General features: G+C 57.3%; 1 protein-coding gene across 2 annotated transcripts in view; it reads right to left on the bottom strand.

Annotated features, from left to right (window-relative positions):
• Positions 1-4,662: 4,662 nt before the first annotated feature.
• The window catches only part of FAM222A (family with sequence similarity 222 member A), a 29,302-nt gene continuing 11,971 nt past the window's right edge, over positions 4,663-21,993 (bottom strand). The window contains exons 2-3 of one of the 2 annotated variants that reach the window (XM_069030723.1): positions 17,831-17,949; positions 4,663-7,289 (exon numbers count right to left, since the gene is read on the bottom strand). In XM_069030723.1, the coding sequence (XP_068886824.1) occupies positions 6,082-7,289; positions 17,831-17,912 (1,290 nt within the window). In that variant the 5' untranslated portion in view covers positions 17,913-17,949 and the 3' untranslated portion in view covers positions 4,663-6,081. Of the gene's footprint in view, positions 7,290-17,830; positions 17,978-21,993 lie in introns of those variants that run through there. The other variant, XM_069030722.1, reaches the window with a different exon arrangement.

Raw genomic sequence — 21,993 nt, 5'->3', positions numbered from 1 at the left:
CCATGCCGTGCCTTTGGGCATGGTCGCCCATCATGCTGAGCTCGGGTGTGGTGCATGGCCGTGGTGTGCAGGTGTGGTGCAGGGATGTGATGTGCAGGTGTGGTACAGGGATGTGCAGGTGTGGTACAGGGGGATGTGAGGATGTACAGGTGTGGTACAGGGATGTGCAGGTGTGGTACAGGGGGATGTGAGGATGTGCAGGTGTGGTACAGGGATGCGATGTGCAGGTGCAGTATAGGGATGTGAGGCACAGGTGTGGTACAGGGATGTGAGGCACAGGTGTGGTACAGGGATGTGAGGATGTACAGGTGTGGTACAGGGATGTGAGGATGTGCAGGTGTGATACAGGGATGCGATGTGCAGGTGTGGTACAGGGATGCGATGTGCAGGTGTGGTACAGGGATGTGAGGCCCAGATGTGGTTCCCATTTACGATGCTCAGGTGTGGTACAGGGATGTGAGGATGTACAGGTGCGGTACAGGGATGTGCAGGTGTGGTACAGGGGGATGTGAGGATGTGCAGGTGTGGTACAGGGATGCGATGTGCAGGTGCAGTATAGGGATGTGAGGCACAGGTGTGGTACAGGGATGTGAGGCACAGGTGTGGTACAGGGATGTGAGGATGTACAGGTGTGGTACAGGGATGTGAGGATGTGCAGGTGTGATACAGGGATGCGATGTGCAGGTGTGGTACAGGGATGCGATGTGCAGGTGTGGTACAGGGATGTGAGGCCCAGATGTGGTTCCCATTTACGATGCTCAGGTGTGGTACAGGGATGTGAGGATGTACAGGTGCGGTACAGGGATGTGCAGGTGTGGTACAGGGATGTGAGGATGTACAGGTGTGGTACAGGGATGTGCAGGTGCAGTACAGGGATGTGAGGCCCAGGTGCGGTACAGGGATGTGAGGCCCAGGTGCGGTTCCCGGTTACGATGCTCAGGTGCGGTACAGGGATGTGAGGCCCAGGTGCGGTTCCCGGTTACGATGCTCAGGTGCAGCACAGGGATGCGGTGCGCGGTCGCGGTACGAGGCCGCCCCACTGGAGGGCAGCACACACCGCGCCGTGCGGGACCGGCCCCGGCACCCCGCACCCCGAGCGCAGGGGTGGCGCCGGGGGCAAACCGGTGCTCCGTATCCCATCCCTTCCCGTCTCTAGCCCATCCCCATGGATCCCCATCCCATTCCCATCCTCACCCCATCCCATCCATCTCTGTAACTCCTTTCCTCCTCATCCTCCCAGGCAGCTGCAGTGGTGAGCGCTCCTTTAACAACTGGATGTTGTGCAAGTGGGAAGGAGCGCTTTGGGTGGGCACCAGTGGCATGGTGACACGGTGACACTGACAGAGACCCTGGCCAGGGTCCTGGGGACAGCCGAGCTAGCTCAGCAAATGCTTTAGCAGCAGAGGGGACACTTCATCTTCCAACTTGACGAGTCGCCGTCAGCGTTAACGGCACCATCTCCGTTTAAATGTGATTTACATACATCTCTCGTATTGTGGTTTAAGTATTTCCCCAGGGTGAGGGATGAATATGTTTCATTATCACTCCCTGGGAGAGGCGGAGGTGGCGGCTCCTGCTTCATAATCGAATGAGGAGCTGAGCTGCTCTGTTTCTAGGCTGGTTCTTGGGTGAACACAGTAAACTTGGCTTTCACCTGGCTGGGTGGCCACAGATCCACAGGTCCACAGTGGCCAGTCCTGACCGGGGAGCCCTGGAACAGAACTCAGTCACCCAATGTGCTGGTGTCAGGCTCAGCACTGTGGCTGCCCCCGGCTGCAGCACCAGAGATGGGATTTTCCAGTAAAATGAGATATAAACCAATTTTCTCCCCTCCCGTGCAAATCTTGATGCCCCAAAGCCAAGAGGCCACATGTGAGTGGGCTATAAAAGGATTTGGGGTGTGGGAAGGGCAGCTGTCACCAAGTCCCTGCATCATCCCTTTGCACCCTGAGATGGCTCTGTGGGGACGGGAACACCACGGTGACATCCCAGCACAGGATGCCTCTGCCACCTTGGCCCTTTTACCCCCTGCCCCACCAACCCCTGAGGTGTTTCACCCTCAGCTGTGGTGATGGGAGCACCCTGGGGGCTGGTGAACACGGGGTGCTCGGCCCCGGCCCCCTCCCGCCCCTCCCCGCGCCGCCCTGCCAGCGATGACAAACCCAACAAAGGGAAGAGAAAAGCACTTGTCATCCAGAATGCGGAGCGTGGAAGAAAATTTATTTTTAGATAAATCTAAAGCTTAATTTGTGAAGCTAATATCAATCAAAATGAGAGATGGGTTTTTTTAAGTCCTCTTGCAGCCGTGCAATTTATACTGCCTGTCTCTCCTCCTCACTCCCAAACAGCAAAGGCGGCCGCTAAGTTTAATATCAGCCTCATGCACACCTTCCTTGGAAATTCGCATTATTATTGGTATTATTATTAATATTATTTGAATAGGAAGATTTCTGTAGGCCAGAAGCAGCATCATTTCCCCTGGTGCGTTCCCACAGCGCTCATGGGGTGCTGTACCCCATGGGATAGGAGGGTGATGGATTATGGTGGCTGGGATGAACCTCAGGGGTCCCTGCCCGATCTCCCACCGGTGTCTGCGCACATTTTGGGTCCCCACGTGCTCGCCTGCACCCACCAGAGCTGGCAGAGCAGGCCCTGGCTGGAGGCAGGCGCCCGCCAAGGAGGGACCCCTTTATTTTGCATTCCACAGCTGAAGCCTCCCCGTGCCCAGCGAAATCCTCCTCGTGAGGAGCGATCTGAGGGGAGAATTAACCTGCTAAATAATAAAACCCCCGCACACCTCCTAATGAAATGTAATGACTTGGAGACCTGCAAGATGGATCGCGCCGTCGCTCGCCGCCGCTCGCCCTGATTTATGGCGAGCTGGGAAGTCTGATGGAGGCAGCGCTAATGAATCCTCCTCCCACGGGCACCGCTGACGGAGCAAAGTTTCTCCTGGAGCCCCCAGCACAGCTCCGTGCACCCCAGCCTTTGTCGAGTCCCCCCTTTGGCGCAGGGGGGGCCCTCAGGGAGGGGCTGGCCAGCACAGAGGGACTCGCCAGCAGCCCCGCCGCGCTCCAGCCTCGCATTCCTTTGATGTGGCGTCTTTGTAGTGACAAAGATCTGAGCAAAGATCTTCCTCCAGACGGACTAATTTCAACGCGCAGGCAGGCAGTGGCACCCCCCCCGCCGCCCCATCAGTAACGTTAACCTCTGTGAAAATTCCCTTTTGTCCCAATTTCTCTTTGTTCCCTGGATCGGCTGTCACGCCGCTCGCTGCCGGTGACGGAGCGGTCCCCTCCCGGCGTGCCGTAAATACGGCGAGTGAGCAAACCAGACAAACGGAGCCGCCAGCCCCGGCCGCAGCCACGGCCACAGGGCAGCTCCGGGCACGTGGCTGTGTCCCCATCGCCGTCCCTTGTCCTTGTCCCCATCCCCATCCCATCCCACCCCATCCCATCCCATCCCATCCCATCCCATCCCATCCCATCCCATCCCATCCCATCCCATCCCATCCCATCCCATCCCATCCCATCCCTATCCCTCTCTCATCCCCATCCTGTTCTCATCCCTGTTCCCATCCTCATCCCCTTCCCTATTCTTATCCCATCCCATCTTATCCACATTCCTGTCCCCATCCCATTCCCATCTTCATCTCTGTCCTGTCCCCATCCCTATCCCATCTCATCCCCACTCTTATCCCATCCCCATCCTCATTCTCATCCTACCCCCATCCTCATCCTGTGCCCATTCCCATCCCATCGCATCCCATCGCATCCCATCCCATCCCATCGCATCCCATCGCATCCCATCGCATCCCATCGCATCCCATCGCATCCCATCGCATCCCATCGCATCCCATCCCATCCCATCCCATCCCATTCCCATCCCATCCCATCCCATTCCCATCCCATCCCATCCCATCCCATCCCATCCCATCCCATCCCATCCCATCCCATCCCATCCCATCCCATCCCATCCCATCCCCATCCCATTCCCATCGCATCCCATCCCATCCCATCCCATCCCATCCCATCCCATCCCATCCCATCCCATCCCATCCCATCCCATCCCATCCCATCCCATCCCTGTACCCTCTCAGCCATGCAAGGAGGGCAGCTGAGCCCCTGCCCCGCCCAGTCCCCTCTCTGGCTGGGATAAGGACACACCGTACGTCCCACCATGGCACACAGAGGCCAGGGCGATGCATCCACAGCCCGGAGCTATTTGGGGATTTTGTACCATTATCCCGGTGCCACTGACTCACTGCTGCTGCTGGCAGAGCAGAGGGGTCGGATTTAGGAGCCCCCATCCCGCCTGGGCACCAGGAATGCCCCTGCCCCGGGGAAACCCAGAGGGAAACTGGCCGTGGGTGACGAGTGGCAGCAGGGATGGGAACACGGTGCCCCGTCCCCACGAGGGACGGACGTCCCATGGGTGCACGTGAGGCCACAGCCCTAATCCCAGGGATTTGTCCCATATGCCACCCCTTGGGTGTGAGGCAGAGGCTGGTGCCAGGCCGGATTAATGGCTCAGCATCGTTAACAGGTTATTTATAGGTGCTCCTCTGTGCCCTAAAAATCTCCGGGAGCAGAGGGGTGTCCCTGGCTCTGGGGGGGAGCCCAGGGGAGGCCACAGCAAAGCAAAGAGACTCCAGAGCACACATCCAGCGAGATCCTGGTTTTACTTTGGGAAAAACACCATCCGGACACACGGCTTGCAGGTTTTGTGTTGTTTTTTGGTTGGTTTTTTTTTTTCCTTTTTTTTTTTTTCTTTTTTTTCTCGTTTTTAAAACAATATAGTGCAGCCAGCACTTCTCACAGTAGAATATAATGGTCAATTTTAGTATAAAAAAAAAACATTCTCAGAGATTTGTAAATGCACTTAGTGCTTGAACAGGCTTTCAGGGATACAGTACCTCTTTTCCGAGCACAATCACCTTGGGTTTCATCGGGATATTATTCTGCTTTTACCTTTAAACATCAAAACACTTTGTATTTCGTGGTGAGGAGCCTTTTGTAAATGAACAAATCTATTAAACACAGAATTACACAGAGTGAATAACGGACCATAATGAGCATTTTGGAATTGTTTTGGGTTGGTTTTTTTTAAAAAAAAAAAGAGAAAAAAAGGAGGTATGTGAGCGCCCCGGTACCGCGACCCAGAACCAAGGTAGAACTGACAGTAAAGGGGGGAAATAAAACAGCCTGGAAGTGTGAGAGCTGGGGGGTTCCCAGGAGAGAGGGGCTGAGGGGGTCCCGAACCTCCTGGTTGAGTGGGAATAGGAGCTGGTGGCCACTGTGGGGCCGGGCGAGAGGAGGATGAGGAGGAGGAAGAGGGGCGGGAGGAGACTCTGTAGCAGCCAACACGTAGATGTACAGCCTAGTCAACTAAAAAAAAAAAAAAAAAAAAAAATTAAAAAACCAAAAAAATCTGTTCAAGTTTTCAAGTGTTTTTCTTAAATAGCCTCCAGACTGTCCCCAGTTATTAGCTTTAATCAAAGCAGTGCAAGTTACGGACTTCAGCTACAGGTCAGGCGCCAGCTCCCTGTGGCCACGCGCCGGCCGCATGCCGGGCTGGGACCGGCCACCACTGGGCTGGCACTGGCCACCATGGAGCCTTCCGGCCACCGCCGTGCCAGGACCAGCCCCTGTGGAGCCTCCTGGACAGCTGCCAGGCCAGCACCGGCCACCATGGAGCCTCCCGGCCACGCACCGGGCTGGGACCCACCATGGAGCCTCCCGGCTGGCCACGACACCGGGCTCTGCCCCGCTCCAGGCACTGCCAGCGCAGCAGAGCCTCCCCTCCCTGGATAGCAGCAACTCGTAGCAATTCCCTGTTCACATTCGTGGAGATAAAATGATTTCTGAGCTATATAGACAAGCGGTCCTTCGGCCTCGGCTTCCAGCAGGTCGCGGGTGTGTCCAGTCTGGGGACCCCGGTGCAACGCCAGTGTCCCGGGAGCCCTTTCGGCAGCCGACCCCGTGTCCCCCTCCCCGTCCCCCCGCCCTCGCTGCCGCGGTCGGTGCCCGCGGCTCGCGCCAAAGTCCTCGCCCTGGGTTTGGGAAGAGCAGCATCGGTCCCTTATCTGTAGACGGGCAGGCGGATGTGGGCGTGCTGGTGGTCCAAGAGCCTTGGCACAGACACGGTCTCGTAGCCCTTGCCCAGCATCTGCTCCTTGATGCAGGGCGGGTGGATGTCGTTGATGAGATACTCCAGGGACTGGAGGCTGCTGCTGAGGATGGAGGTATTGCAGAGGGTCTTGCTGGGCAGCCCCTCGGCCGGGGGCACCCCCAGCTCGCGGGGCCCGGCCCCCAGCTCCGGTGGGTTGTAACAGTCGCTGTTGGGGGTCACCAGGATGCTGTTCCAGGGGGGAGCGAAGTACTGCCCCACCGCGAAGTTGCCGTGCATGCAGTTCAAGGGGGACGAGCTCACCTTGTCGGCCGCGCTGCCCAGGCCGTAGGGCCGTGAGGCGCCCGCGCACGTCTCGGGGGATTTGCTGAGGGCCCCCCCGCCGCCGCTGCCCCCGCTGTACATTCGCAGGTGCTGCTGCTGCTGCTTCTGCTGCCACACCAGGTAGTCCATGCCCTCGGGGTAGACGCCTGCCTTGGGTCCCAGGGCGGCGGCCGGGTTGGAGCCCAGCGCCAGCTCGGCGCCCTTGCGGCACTCGGGCAGGACGGTGCCGCCGTAGCCGGGGCCGAAAGCGCCGTGCTTGGCCGGGCTGGGGTGGGCGGCCACGACGGCCGGGCAGCTGGGCTGGGCACCCTGCGCCTGGCACTGCTGATTGATCTGGTAGATGATGCTCTGGATGGAGGGCAGGTTGGAGGGCGGCAGGGCCAGGCTCCTGCCCGCCAGCGGCAGCACCGAGGCCGCCACCGTCACGTTGGGGGGCACGGGACCCTCCAGCTGCTTCTGGCCGCCGTGGTAGCTCAGCTGCCCGGCGCAGGAGGGACCTTGAGCTAAAGTGCTTGAGGCGGGGTAGGGAGCGACGCCCACCTGGGCGGGCGAGAGCTTAGTCCGCTTCCCCTCCGAGTTCTTCACCACGCTTTTGCCGGAGGCTTTGACGATGGCCAGCAGCCCCTGGTAGCCGCCGGCGTGCAGGGGGTAGGGGCTGTACCGCTGCCCCGTGGTGTCGTAGCCGTTCACCGTCCGGTTAAGGTGCTTGTGCTGGGGGACCCTGATGTTGGTGGGGAAGATCTTGATGGTCAGCGGGCTGTTGGCCACCTTCTGTGCGTAGGCGTCCAGTTCGGCGGGGCTGGGGTAGCGCGGGGAATGCATGGGGGCCGTCTCGCCTGCGGGAGCAAAGCGTGGGGTGAATCCAACACCGCCAGGATGAGGGGACCCAGCACCCCAGCACCATCCTCCCCCGGTTGGATCCCACCCGCTGCTGGCAGAAACCAGGTCACGGCACCGAGCTGTCCCCTCCCGCTGACGGGAGTCACTTGTAAGTGGCCTAAAATAAACTCGGTGTGGAGAATGGAAATGTCACTTTACCCAACGGGGGAATCTTTCTCTGAGATTGGATTTAAACTACATTATACAAGCAATTTCATGGGTGCTTTGCGCTGCTACGAGAACCTCACCAAAAATGGAAAAGCATTGCATTTACCAGCCATAAATCAGCAGTTCCTATAATGAGCACAAAAATGTCACTTTTATGCAATTTTACAGATGAACAAAACTGGTGAAATTAACTGTGGTAACCTACTGGAGTCAGCAAAAGCCACTGCAGAAAAAAAAATTATATATGTATATAGTTTTGTTCCTTTCAAACTCTTTCCTGAGCAAGTTTCTGCCATTCTGGTGTGAAAACTCATTTGTCGTTCCCATTATACTTTCATTTGGAGTTTATCTTGAGTATCCAATGAGCCACCAACTGTGAAAATGATTAAATCTACAAAATCTATCTAATAGATGGAATAAATTAGGTGTTTAAAATCTCCACACACACACACAGAGGCACACGCACGTACACGTCGGCACATGGGAATGATGGTTGGTTCCCAGCTGGTTCCCAAATTCCCAACCCTGCCAAGGGATATCTACGGAACACCAGGAATGCCAGACCTGGTGCCTGCCCAGAGGAAGGTTTTGCAAGGGAGAGACGGCAAAACTGGGGGGGGTTGGAGAGCCCCAGCCTTCCCAGGCAGTGCAACCCCTCAGTACCCAGAGCACTTTGCTCCCGATGCCACCAACCCCTGATGCCGCCACGTCCTGGGTGGCAAAGTCACCGCAGAAGAGCTGCACCACTGGGCACATTCCACATCCCCTGTGAAGGCACTGCCTGTCCCAATCCCGCTCTGAGTGACGCTTCCGTGGCTGTGACGTGCCCGGATGAACCAGGCACTGGTTAAAACCAGGATTCAGAGGGAGGGACGCACTGGAATCTGTGATTCTCCGCATCACCCCCACTCTCAGCAGCAGAGGGGTGCTGGGGGGACACAGCAGTGAGGCTGTGGTTGCTTTCCATGCTCTCCATGCTCTCCATGCTCTCCATGCTCTCCATGGGTGCAGTAATTGCTCAGGCAGGACGCAGCGCCTGCGCCAGCCATTGCTCCCATTAAGCCGATGTTATGGGCTTTTTACAGGTGTCTTAAATAGACATTCTTATTAACGAGTGTATTAAGCCAATTAAAACCAGCGCCGTTGAGGAGGATTTAATGGAGCTGCTGGGACACAGGAGGCACGGCACCAGCAGCTCCCTCCGGCAGGACACGTGAGGACGTTTGGCACCAGGACTTCCCAGGCACCAACCCTCCAGCCTCTGGAAAGCTCCGGTGCTCCCACAAAGCCATCGGGGCAGTGAGGGCACACTGAGCGAGCATGGTGGGCTCTGCTGGGCATGGGCACCCCCCAAGACAGCAGGCTGTGAATGGGACCTCTCTGCCCAGAGGCATGGCATGGAATGGCACGGCATGGAATGGCATGGCACACACATCTGCATTCCCCTTCATGCCAGCACCACTGTCCTTGGAGGTGGCAGCATCGTGAATACTCAAATAACATGACACTAATTAGCTGGTGACACTTGCAGAATCCCTAATGAGCCTATTCCACAGAAACACTCCTTTCCGAGGAAAAATATTTAAAAACCAAGGGGCCGTTGCAGGAGGGAGGGAGGGAGGGAGGTGATGTCACCCGCGGGCACCACGGCTCCCTGACCGGCATCACCAAAACCCCGTCCCCAAGCCCTGAGGCTGCAGGTGACACTTTTGGGGGTGGCCCTGTGCCGTGGGACAACCCCGGTGATCCGAGCCTGGCCGAGGGCATCCCACCCGCCAGCCCCGGCGCGCGCCCGGAGCAGCCTTTGTCGCCTCTTTGCTCCAGCTGGGTTGGATGTGACAAGCCACCAATTCGGCGTGTTGTCACATCTCAGGGTGACGCACCGCACCCCCGCCGGGAAAATTACAGAGCGGCCGCTCTCCCGGCGGCTGCCGGCACGCCGGCGGCTGCGGCGCTGCCGCTCTCCGCAGTAATTACTGCTTTCCAGCCGCCTGTAATTACTGCGAGATGCGAACTCGCCCGAGCCGCGGCGGCACCGGCGGGCGCAGCCGGCCCTGACGCAGCCGCTCGCTGCTGGTCCCCTCCTGTCCATCTCCTTCTGGACTTGGAGCACCGGAGCTGACCCGCCGGGGATGCACAGAGGATCCCTCGGCCGCCGGTGCAATCACCATCACCACGGATCTTGCCATCCCTAAACCCAGCCCAGCCGCTGCCAGCGAGGAGTGTCCACCACCAGCCCCTTCTCCCAGATGTTTCCCTGCCTCCCAGCTCGCTCCCTCATTGGCATTCCCATGGGATGCGTCCGGCACCCCCCAGCTCCCCTCTCCCTCCCTGACCTGCTCTATTTTTCCAGCCTGCACTCAATAACAGCTAAATAATTGAATCTGCTCAGCAGCCAAAGATTTGGTTTGAATTTTATTGGAATTTTAAATTGTTTTGTTTCTTCAGTATTTTATTACTGTAAATGGAAAATGCATCGCCCGCAGTAATAATCCGGTGGCTTTTTATATTACTCTGAGCTTCTGCTCGGAGCATTATTGGAAAGCCAGGCAGAGAGGAGACCCCGGCTAATGGCAGCACGGGCTTATGAGATTATGCCTGCAGCTAAACAACTTTTTACTTCAGCAAATTGGCCACCAAACCCGGTCCCAGACACAGATGTAAATCCCAGACCCCGCTGGGGCCGTGATCCGGAATAAATCTCGGTTTATGGAGCGGGGAGCTCCGTCCCTGCTGTGCCCGGAGCAGCAGGATAGAGCAAAATGTCCGATGGGGACCAGGGATGGCTGCAGGAAGGGTTGGAGAGGTGGGAAAAAAAGCCTCCTCAGACATGCCCACCTGCACCCCCCCCAGCATCCCCTACATCCCCCTCACACCCAGCATTCCCTGCATCTCCCACATCCCCCACATTTACAGTATTCCTTGCAACCCCTGCATTCCTCTGATCCCTGGTGTCCCCAGGGACCCCCACACCATGCCTGGCTGCAGCCACAGCCGAAGGGAAGGGAAGGGAAGGGAAGGGAAGGGAAGGGAAGGGAAGGGAAGGGAAGGGAAGGGAAGGGAAGGGAAGGGAAGGGAAGGGAAGGGAAGGGAAGGGAAGGGAAGGGAAGGGAAGGGAAGGGAAGGGAAGGGAAGGGAAGGGAAGGGAAGGGAAGGGAAGGGAAGGGAAGGGAAGGGAAGGGAAGGGAAGGGAAGGGAAGGGAAGAAGTTAACTGGGATCTGCTTGGTTAAAGCAGCTGTGGGATCAAAATGGCACCAGGAAGGATGCCCAGGACCAGGAAGGATGCTCAATACTGGGAAGGATGTTCAGGATCAGGAAGAATGTTTAGGACCAGGAAGGACAGAATGGATCCTCACTTCCAGGAAGGATGCTTGGTACTGGGAAGGATGCTCAGGACCAGGAAGAACAGGACAGACACTCAGCACCAGGAAGGAAGCTCCACGCTGCTCCCACAGCCCAGCTGCCTGTGTGTCCCCCAGGCTGGTGCTGGAACAACATCCCTGGCTGGGTTCCCTCTTCGCTGAAGGAGGATGAGCACAGGCACCAGCAATTTGTGCCTTTCACTTCCAGTCCATGAGACTGCACTGCCTGGCAGCTGCCCAGCTCCAGAAGGGGACAGGGAGCAGGATATTGGGGTGCACAAGAGGGAACAATTTGGGGATCAGCACCAGCAGCACCACAGCCCTGAGCACGGGCTCAGCAGGGAGAAGCCGAGTGGGAATGTGGCAGGACACGGCACCTCAGTGGTTAACAGCAGCACCAGAGACACGTGCTGCTCCCTCCCTGCCCCCCATTCCTTGCGAGATAAGATGGGACAATCCTTATTTTTACACATCGAAGGCGCTACAATATTTTGCAATAAATGAAAGAAGTAATCTCGGCAGGGAATCTTTATAAAGCTGCCGAAGGCGACGTGTGGCTGGAAGCTTCCCAGCCTCGCCTTCCCGTGGTCCCACAGGAAAAGGCTTTTCACCCCTTTTTTCAGATGTGAAAAAAAGCTGCAATGGAGGGCTCGTCCCCAAAAAAGCAGCTCAAGGAAAGCGTCTGCCCCAGCTCTGTCTTCACGTTGTCCCATCGCCACATTCACCCTGGGAAGGGGCATTTTCCTGGAGCCCTGAGCATCCTACCCAACCTCACCCTCCCTCCTCATCCTCACCCTCCATCCCTTTTTCCAGAAAAGCGCTGGCATTTCCAGCCCTGAGCTTCTGGTTTGTTCCTGCCTGGCCTCTCTGAGCTGGTGGGGCAGAAGGGCAGCAATTAGGCAGGATTTTTAATTGGCACAGGGGTGGGAGGGGTGGGAAGGGGAGCGATGCCGGGCAGAGGAGCACACTGGGGACCTGAGCAGCTGTGCCAATGGCTCTTATTAAAAAATAATAGTGCTGCAGCCTTCAAATGAATTAAATTCCATGAGAGCTTAGAGCTCGTCCCCAGCTTTGGGACCAGGATCCCCATTCCCCTTGCAGTGAGGCAATCCAAATGCCTTCAAAGCTTCAAAAAGCATCAAAAATCCCCTTTTTCTCCGCCTGCCACACTGGGAACAGATTTTGTAAGAGCTAAACCCTAAATATTTGCAAAACACTTGGAAGAAACCTCAATATTTGGAAAACACTTGGAAGAAAACAAACAAAAGCTGCTACATTTAGCAAATCAAGGCAGTCCTTCAAGTTTTGGGTCTGTGCCCCAGGTAGCAAAGCTGCCTGGCAGGATCTGGCTGCCCTGGAGGGCAGAGCCTGGCACAGTCGGCGTGGGAGACAGAGCCAGTGACCCCCGGATGAGGGCAGGGCAAGCTCCAGGGGGTCCCAACTGGACCTGGGGGGTGGCTCAGGGATGCTGCCCTGCCCAGACCAGGGTGACCGACGGGTGGGATTGGGGGGGGGGGGTGGGTGTGCAGCCCCCCAGCCTGGGGAGAGCAGCCACGAGTGGTTTTTGGGTGCTGCCGGGCAGGGGGGCTGCGGGCACTGTGCCCCCGGCTCCGGGCGGGTTGGGTGGCTGCCACATCCTCCGGCCCTCCCACCCCGCACCAGCGGCGGTTTCTATGGTGACAGTGTCCCCAGGATGGGTGGCGCAGAGGCCACCGCGCCGCCGTGGATGCCGTGGGGGGGGTCCCTGTCCCCTCCCCCCCCCCCCCGACCGAAGGGACCGCGCCACTCGTGACCAGCACCCTGCGCTGTCCCCAAAATCGCTGCGTCCCCGCGGCAGAGCCCCCGCTGCGGGACCCCCCCCCCAGCCCCGGTGCCGGGAGCCGAGACAAACACGCCCCGGGCTCCGGGGGCTTAAATTAAACCAACTACAGCAATAATAGCGGGAGAAAACCATCTGAATAACCGTAGGTGGCAAACCCCGCGCGGCAGCGCCGGAATCTGCAAAGACAACAAAATTCATGACAAAGCACAAAGGGAAGCGCCGGGCTCGCCGTCCCCAGATATTCATCCGTTAACACGTTCCCTTTTTAGGCTGACATGTCATTTCAGACGGGCCTTTCTTCCTCCCCTTTCTTCTCCCCCTCGTCGCGCGCGGCTCTGCCGAGGCGGCTGCTGAATTGGATCACCTCGGGGCGAGCACTTTATTATCTGCAGTCAAAGCGTCACCACAAATACCCGTCTACACACACACGTGTCACTTCCCATTTGTCTCCTCCACGAGGTATTAGCGCGGCGCCGGCACCGTGCTCCGTGCCACGCCGGCCACCGTGCCACCGCAGCCGGGGCGTGAGGATGCCCTGGTGCCATCCCAATGCCATGCTCATCCTGTGCCGGTGTCGGCCCAGTGCCATCCCAATGCTGTCCTGATGCTGCCCCAGTGCCACTCTAACGCTGCCACCCTCATGCCACCCGTCTGATACTCGGTGCCACCCCAGCCACCATCGTGACGCTGCCCTAGTGCCACCCGTATGTCACCCAACGCTGCCCTGAGGCCACCCCAAAACAACTGCCACCCCAAAGCCATTCCAATGCCACCCATCTGAAGCCAACAGAGCCCTGAGGCCATCCCAACACAACCACCACCCCAATGCCATCCCAGTGCTGTCCCAGGGCCACCCTTCGGTCACCCGACACAGCCCTGATGCCACCCCAATGCCATTTCACCACGGAGCCTCCAAGGGACCCCAAGACCAGGAGGGGACCCCAGCACCTCTGTTGGTCCTGTAGCTCATCCCAGCTGCCCCCGGCCCCTCTGCTCACTCATCCACAGCTAATTAATATTTGAATTAATTCAAGCCACGGGCTTTGTACCTGCCGAGGGGAGCAGGGTGGACACCCCCAATGCAAGGTGCCCCATCCTGGGGTCTGCCAGTGCCCAGGAACCTGCTCTGTGGCCAATGGACCACCACAATCCTGGGAAGTTCGGACACAAACCAAACCCCCTCGTGTGCTGCACCATTACCAGCCAAGCCCACCCCAAATCCAGGGCTCTGACCTGGTGGCAGACGGGCACTGAGCAGCCCCACCTCAGCCTCCATCCCCACATGTGACCGATGGAAAAGTGTTTTTGCAGCAATTCCTGGCAGGGAAAGTGCAAGTCAACAGCACATTTTGGGCCCAGCAGTTAATTGAACTCCTTTTTATGGCACGTACATAAATACACAGAACCATCATTAACCGATCCCTTCCAGAAACTGAAAATGAAAGAATTAATCTTACTTCACTCATGTGTAACCCCTCATGAAATTAAAATGATATTTTATGGGTGTGTACAAAAGCAAAGCCTCGCTGCAGCCACTCTAATGAAAATGCCCTTGGAACAAGCAGAATTGGGTAACGAGGAGCCATTAAATGGGGCCTCATCCCGTGTGTAATTAACGGGTTTATCACTGATGAGAGTCCCCACGGGTGCAGGGAGAGCTGTGGGTGACCCTGGAGCTGAGTTCCCTGCACGGTGCTGCTGGCTGAGCTCCAGCCATCACCTCTCATTAGGGCCATCTCCTCATTAGTGTTTTAATACCCAGATGGGCCCCGGGAGGGCTTGTGCCACCCCCAAGAGCCACTGTCCCAGTGGGGCTGAGGTGACAGGTCCCACGGGACCCCCAGCACAGAGGATGTGAATGGTGAAAGAATCCCAGAATCCAGTTTGGGTTGGAAGGGACCTTAAAACTCATCCCATTCCACCCTCTGCCATGGCAGGGACACCTTCCACCAGCCCAGGTTGCTCCAAGCCCTGTCCAACCTGGCCTTGGACTCTTCCAGGGATGGGGCAGCCACAGCTTCTCTGGGCACCCTCTGCCAGGGCCTCACCAGCCTCACAGGGAAGAATTTTCCCCCAATTTCCCATCTATCCCTGCCCTCTGGCATTGTGAGGCCATTCCCACTTGTCCTGCCATTCCATGGTCTTGTAAACAATCCCTCTCCATCTTTCTTGTAGGCCATGGAGGATGCTCAAGAGGTTCACCTCTGTGAGCTCCCCACAGCTCCCAGCTCCCCATGGATCCCAGCCCCTTTAGGGGGACACACATCCTGCTCCCTGCCACACTCCCAGCCCCAGGCTGGCTGGAGGAGAGCACATGGAAAAGAACATTTCATTAAATATCATCCGCTGCTCCGTGACTGCTGAGAGCAGGAGCAGCAAAGAGTTTGGCCAAGCCAAGAGGGGCATTATTTGATTTATAATTTAAATAAAGCTCGGATTCCTGTAATGCACCCAGGATAAAATCAAAAGGGACCAGGCTGCTGGAGCTAATTGGACGTGATATTTTCCTGAGGATGCTGCTTCTCCGCAGGCTCCTGCTCCTCGGTTGGAGGCAGGAGGCACAGGCAGGGCTGGAAGGGCTCTGGCAGCCTCCTGCATCCTCCTCAAGGATGCAACGCTGGTGTGCCATGTTGATTCCTACGGAACAGCCTTGGGAATACTGCTGGCAACAACGGCAAAGTCACCTCCAGCTTTATCAGGATGGATTGTGTGGGATGCTCCGGGCCCGCTGGGATGCACCGGTGTGGGGGGCACGGAGATGGGAGGACAACAATTAGCAGGAGAGGCCAGGGGCAGAACCAGGGGGTGAAGGCACTGGCAGCTCCCTGCATGGGCAGGAAAATGAGTCAGCTCACCTTTTACGTGAAATTAATACCAAAATTAATCAGCGGCGCGGGCAGGATAATAGGATTTCACAGTGGTGCCGGGCCAGACGGCCAATGTGCCGAGAGCCAGACTCATTTAATATCGACAGAAACAATGCCAGAGGACAGAAATAAGACCCATAAAGATAATTACTGAGATACTCAGGAGCAAATTAAGTAATCAGAGGCACTTCTAAATTGCGCCTGGTTTGAAGAGCGCGCTCTCCGTGCTGATTCCCCGCACGGGCGTTCCGGTGGCGGCGGGAGCTCGGCCCCGTGCCAGCTCCCGGCCCCTCCACCATGCTTCCCACAGGTGCCATAAATAAGGAAGGGAAAATTGTATTCCAAGGCAGATGCGTGGCCCTGGATGTCACCTGCAATTTAATTTGCGCTGGCAGGAGGCAGAGAGGAGCGAGACGTGCCGGATTTGCCCATAACGAGCGGAAACACACGGGCAGCTAAACTTTGATTAAGGTGACCTGGCTGGTGGCAGCCCGTGGCCAGCGCAGCGTGGGGGTCCAGGTGGGAGCTCGGCCGCTGCCACCCATCCCAGGTGACACAAGCCTTGGAGATCTCAGGTGAGCACGGTCCTGCCCAAGTCAAAAACTCTCTCCTGGGTACCCCGCACCTGCCACGCTCTGGGGTGGGGTCAGACCTCTGCCCACGTCCCACTGGCACAGCTCCAGGACCACCAGGACCCTGGGGCTGGGACCCTCCCAGGACACAGGCAGCTGTATCCAGGAACATCTCTCACACTGATGGCACCATATGTGACACCACACAAGGGCTCCTGCTTCCCAAACCTCCTTATTTCAGCACCTCTGGCAGGGTGGGAAATGCTAGAAAGCACCAACCCCCCGCAGCAGGAAGGTGCCCTGGGGCTTTGTTCCATGAGCTGATGGTCCTTAGCTCTGAGCTGCATCCAGACAATGCTGTGGGGATCAGCAGGTGTATCCTGACCTTAGGATCACAATCACAGAGACCCCCAAACACCTCCAGTCATCAGAAAACCCTGCCAGGCTCATCCTGCCTGCAGGTCTCAGACCATGTGGGCATGGCTGAGCTCATTATTCCATGGCAACAAGGTGCTCCAGGAGCTGGACACCTCACGCCAACCATGATGCTCAGGCGTGATGGATTAGGAATAATTTTACAAGAGCAACATTCTTTTTCCTTCTAGACACAAATAAGGAGGAGATCTGGGAGGCACCACACGCTCCACTGCAGTGCAAGCTGCACTGTGACATCTGGATGCCCATCACCCCACCTCTGGCCTGGGTGACCTATTCCCTGTGCTGGCAGCTGGGGAGCGTCACCCAAAAACTCATGGAAGCCAGAATGGTTTGTGTTGGAAGTGACCTTCAAGATCACCCACTTCCACCCCCTGCCATGAGCAGGGACACCTTCTGCTCCAAGCCCTGTCCAACCTGGCCATGAACAATCCCAGGGATAAGTTTCAGGGATAAAAGAATTTCCAAGGATAAATAACCCTCCTGACTGGCAGTGCAATGCCAAAGTGATGCTGGGATGGCCGAGCATCATCCAAAATCCGTGCCCAGCTTGCCCAAACCCCATGCCCAGCTCGCCTGGCTGCTCAGGGTGCCCAGGTAGAGGGGAAAAAAACATCTCTGGGAAAATCCAGCTCATTAAACAAACACCCGGGGGCTGTCACAGCCTAACAAGCAGAGCTTTAGCAACTGATTTGTCTTCAGCCAGCAATGTTTAAAAATCCAACTGAGACCAGCAGAAAAATATCCACTCCCCTCTTTAAAACACACATTCATCACTTGAGAATCTTAATGCGTCTTTCCCAGCCGGAGAGGTCAAACACGCCTGCCTAAAGCAGGCTCATTAAATATACATTTAATCACGGTTTGGATTGAGAGACAAAGGCTGGGAGAGACAGGTGCTTTGCTGGAGTGACCTTTTGGATCCCATTTTAATGTAACTAGTTTACAGCTTATCTGAAAGGCCAGCTCCTGGGGAAGGCGAGCTGCAGCAAAACGGGGAAAGTAATTAGGGGGGGAAGGGCCGGGGAGGTTTGGGGGGACGACTGCACCATCCTCTGCCGCCGCCACGCTTCCCAGGCAGCTCTGCAACATTTGCTGAAGTTGGACTTATCAACCACAGAACCCAATTTAATTTGCTTATCTTGGCTCCTTCCTCCCCCTCTCCTCCCCTCCTCCCCGCTTCTCCTGCTCTTTTTAATTATCGGTTAAATAAATGTCTTTTTCAATAAGGGAAACAGCATCAAAGCGGGCGCTCGCCCCCGGGCACTTACACTTGCGTGGCTCCAGCGCCTTGTTGGGGCAGGGGAGGTGCTGGGCTGGGGGGTTCTGGGTCCTCTGCAGGCAGGCCAGCATGGTCCGGGCTTCCCTGCGGGCGCTGCCGCCCCACACCCTGCGAGAGAGGAGACACACGGTGAGCCAGGAACCTGCCACCACCCCCTGCCACCACCCCCTGCCACCACCCCCTGCCGCCATCCCCGCGCCCACCCAGCAGGGTCTCCCTGGCACTCGGTGCCTTTGCTCCTCTGGAGATAAAAAAGTAACTCCGAACGCCTGAAATGAATAGGGATGTATATAAAATAAATATGAGGGTCTCAGCGGGTGATCTGCGCTTCCTGCAGAGCTTTCCGCCCTTCCCGCTGGGAACGTGGCAGAGCTGGGGCGTCCCTCCGGCAGCGCCAGACCGCTCCTCCGGAGTGCCAGCCGGTGCCTCCCGGCACGGAGTGACCCCGGCCAAGGCTGGGGAAAGACGGTGTTAACATCCCACTCGGGGTCCTGGGATCTGTCACCAGTTCCCAGCTGGCATCAAAATCTGCTCGACAAAAGCTGGAGGGGGCAGGCCAAAGTCGTCGTCGCCACGGTGCTGCTCATTGTATGTCCTTCCCCAGCCGCCACCGGGGCCCTGAGTTATAACCAGGTGCTGCTGGCACCTTCCCACTGCTCTGGCTGGCGCAGGGAGTGATATTCCCACTTGGAGAGGGCAGGGAGATGTGGGCAGGAGCAGCAGAAAAGCAGGCAGTGGTGCCCATCTGCTGGCGTCGCAGCTCCTGTGCTGTCGCTCTCTGGCTGAAGGTTTGTGGATGGCTGGGGCTCACAACTGGACATCATGGACAGGTGTCACCGCCGGGTGCATCACTCCCTCTTCTCCACTGTGGGGGAATCGTGCCCTCCTGCAGCCATCCGGGGTGTTTCCCGCATGTCCCAGTGCTGGCACCGGCGTGCAGGGGAGTGATGCGGTGGCCTCAGGCACTTGGTGGCCTCGGGCAGGCACTGGCAGAGCCCATGACCGTGAGCATCAGGAAACAAAGCATGGATGGATGCTCCTCGAGCTGTGCCCGGGGCTCTCCAAGCTCTGCTGGTTTAAATGTCACTCTTCAAAACACCTTCACAGCCACTGTGGGTGCAGACAACGCTGCTCGCCCCTGCCCTGTGACCTCCACCAGGCAGGGGGTCCCAGGCTCTGGGATAATCCCCGAGATGGGATCCATGCAGGGTGTCCATGCCCTGACTGGGCTCATCAGGCCAGTCAAGGCCCCCCCAGCAAACCGGGGACAAGGAGAGACTCGTTGGCAAAAGGTGTGAGGAGGAGGAGGAGGAGGAGGAGGAGGAGGAGGAGGAGGAGGAGGGGAGGAAGTCATCTAATACCGAGCAGGTGTCTGGAGAACCCAAATTGTGCTGTTTTCTCCTAATAATGAAGTATTCATGAGTAAAAGCCTTTTTCACTACTTTCTTAAGATACTAATTTCACAACAAGCGCCTTGTTACCATGCAATTATTCCAATCGTGCATTTCTCCCAGATTCCATCTGTCCTCGCGCTCTCTAAATGAAAGACAATCATGTAACCACCTTTCATTATTCACTATTTTACTTTCAGCAAAGGTACCCTGAAAGAAATGATTTCCTCTGAAAGGGACTTTTATTCAGTTTCAAAACCAATTTTCTCCTATTACTGTCTTAAAAAAAAAAAAGGAGGGGGGCAGGGAGGTGTTTTTATTTCATGCATTACATATCCTTTGTTAACGCAGCTCGCAGTAAAAGCAGCCGTATCCATTTTCTGGCTTCGATTTCTGGTAATTTTAAAATATGCCATTACAATCAGGCAGAAATTATACAGTTTGAAAAGAGAATGAAGTGCTTCTTATTCAGAGCCTGAGCGCACTTGACTGCCAGGAGTTCTCCTCTCCCCGCCGGGACTCGGGGTTCATTACGCAGCCCCGCTCCCGGCGCCTCTGCTCCCCCAGCCCGGATTTTCCATGACGGGAGCTGCCACCTCCATCCCTCATTCCCATCCCCATCCCTGTCCCTGTGGGGTGGCCCCAGGACAAAGCACCCACACCCATCCGTGCAGGGGACGGATGACAGCACCGGCCCCTGCTGTACCTGAGCCTCAGCTCTCCATGGTGACCTCAGCGCTGGCGTCCCACCAGGTGTCACCATCTGGCCGATTAGCGGCGGACGTCACCCACTGCCCATGCCCAGGCAGCTCCTCATGGGGACACTGACCTGTGTCCCCAGCGGACAGGGGTGGCGTGGGCGGCTGGCGCCGCTGCCGGATGCGGATCGGGTCCCTGGTGGTGTCTGGGGCATGTGGGGCCGAGAGCGAGGAGAAAGCACCCAGGGGGTCACCGAATCCATGTGCTGGCACAGGGAGGGTGTGGACGCAGCCTGTCACAGGAGCTGAGAGCACCCTGAGGGCGCAGCAGGTCCCTGGGGACACCCCAGTGCTGGTATGGGTTGTCCCCTGCACTGCTCTCTGCACCCTGCCACGCACAGCCCAGCTCCCTCCTGGAGCCATCCCGACCCTGAGCACGGATCATCACTGGCAGCAGGCGGGAGGGGCGCGGGAGCCACGTGCCAAACTGAATAAAGCCACCGATTCATTCAGACCCTGCTGCTGCCCCCGTCTCCCGGCGTCTCGCTGCCGAGATGATTTTTCCGACAGCTTACGCTGCGCCTCACCCCACCTTCACAGGCACGCTCGGAATCGGGAAAGCTCCGGGTCCACAACCCCAGAACAGCGTCCATCTGTCCACCCAGTCACCCTGCCGGGAGCCCCAAGCCCCAGAAGGCCCGTGGGCGAGCGGGTGGGCGCCTGGCACAATGGGCACCTGTGCCACGGTGGCATTTCGCTAATGCCGCTCTGAAAAGCCCCTGAATCAGCTGATGGGAATTGGGCGCTGGGCTGTCCAACGCTTAGCGCCGGCTTAGTTAGCTCCATCTGCATCTGAACTAATTCCAATCAGCAGGATCCGATTTAGTTCAAGCTGCTCTGGCTCTTTCGTGGTAGGAAAGGCAACACTCAGCAGTTTTGCTGGAATGCCCTGAGTCCGCATGGCCTCTGCCCGGGCTGTGCCCATGGACCCACCATCATCCAGCACTGGGGCACAGGGTGAGTCCCACCAAGAGTCCTTGGGGACACCTGGAGCAAGATCCCCCAGGAGCCCCAAGCCCACATCCCACAGCCCTGGCATCACAGAATCCCAGAATGGTTTGGGTTGGAAGAAACCTTAAAGCTCATCCAGTTCCACCCTCTGCCATAGGCAGGAGCAGCTTGCACTAGACCAGGTTGCTCCAAGCCCTGTCCAACCTGGCCTTGATCACTTCCAGGGATGGGGGAGCCACAGCTCCATCTTTCCCCTCTCCCACCACTCCTTCCTGCCCCACACCCAGCTAATCCATCTCGACATCGCACTATTTATAAGCCCAAGGTCTTTGTGACTTTAATAAAAAACACCACCCTCTATGTCTAAAGCCCCAGTGATGGGAGGGTTTGGCACCTCCTCTGACATCAGCGGCTGATAAGTCGGGCTTATCTCCTCCGAGAGCCCTGCGAAGGTCCCTCCGGCGAGATAAGGCCAGCGCAGCTGTCGATAGAGGCTTTCGCAGGCGAGGATTTAGATAAAAGAAAATGTGATGGGAGGGGGGAGAAAAGAAAAAAGGAACTTTTTAAGTCTCAGCCTGAAGTGGGTCTGTGCAGCTGCTGAGCTGTGGCAGGGCAGGGACGGTGAGGGACAAGGTCTTGGTCACCATCCAGGCTCTGGTGGAACATGTCCAGATCCTTCTCCGGGTGTTATCAGGGTGCAATCCCATAAAAAGGGAGCTTCTGGGGTTAGGAGAGGAAGGGGGGGGCAGGACCAGGGATGCTGCAAAGCTGTTTGAGTCACACCATGGCCCATGTCCCCCCTGGCTATTAAAAGCCAGCACAGGTTCGGCACAAGGACAGGAGGTGAGGGGTCACCCTGGCCAGGAGAGGCACAGGAGGCTCCTGACAGTGCCAGACGGACGCACGGACAGCGCAGGGCGAGGCCAGGACTGGCAGCAACCAGAGAAACAAAACAAAAGCCCTCACTGGCCCCTGGTGTGCAACAAACCCAAAGTACAACTGGGAACACCCCTGTCCCTCGTTCCTCCATGCTGGGATGGAGGAGAATCCAA

The sequence above is a fragment of the Aphelocoma coerulescens genome, chromosome 15, assembly GCF_041296385.1.
Source record: "Aphelocoma coerulescens isolate FSJ_1873_10779 chromosome 15, UR_Acoe_1.0, whole genome shotgun sequence".
Lineage (NCBI taxonomy): Eukaryota > Metazoa > Chordata > Aves > Passeriformes > Corvidae > Aphelocoma > Aphelocoma coerulescens.
Note: the sequence above shows the minus strand (reverse complement) of the source record. Positions and strands in the feature narration are given on the sequence as shown.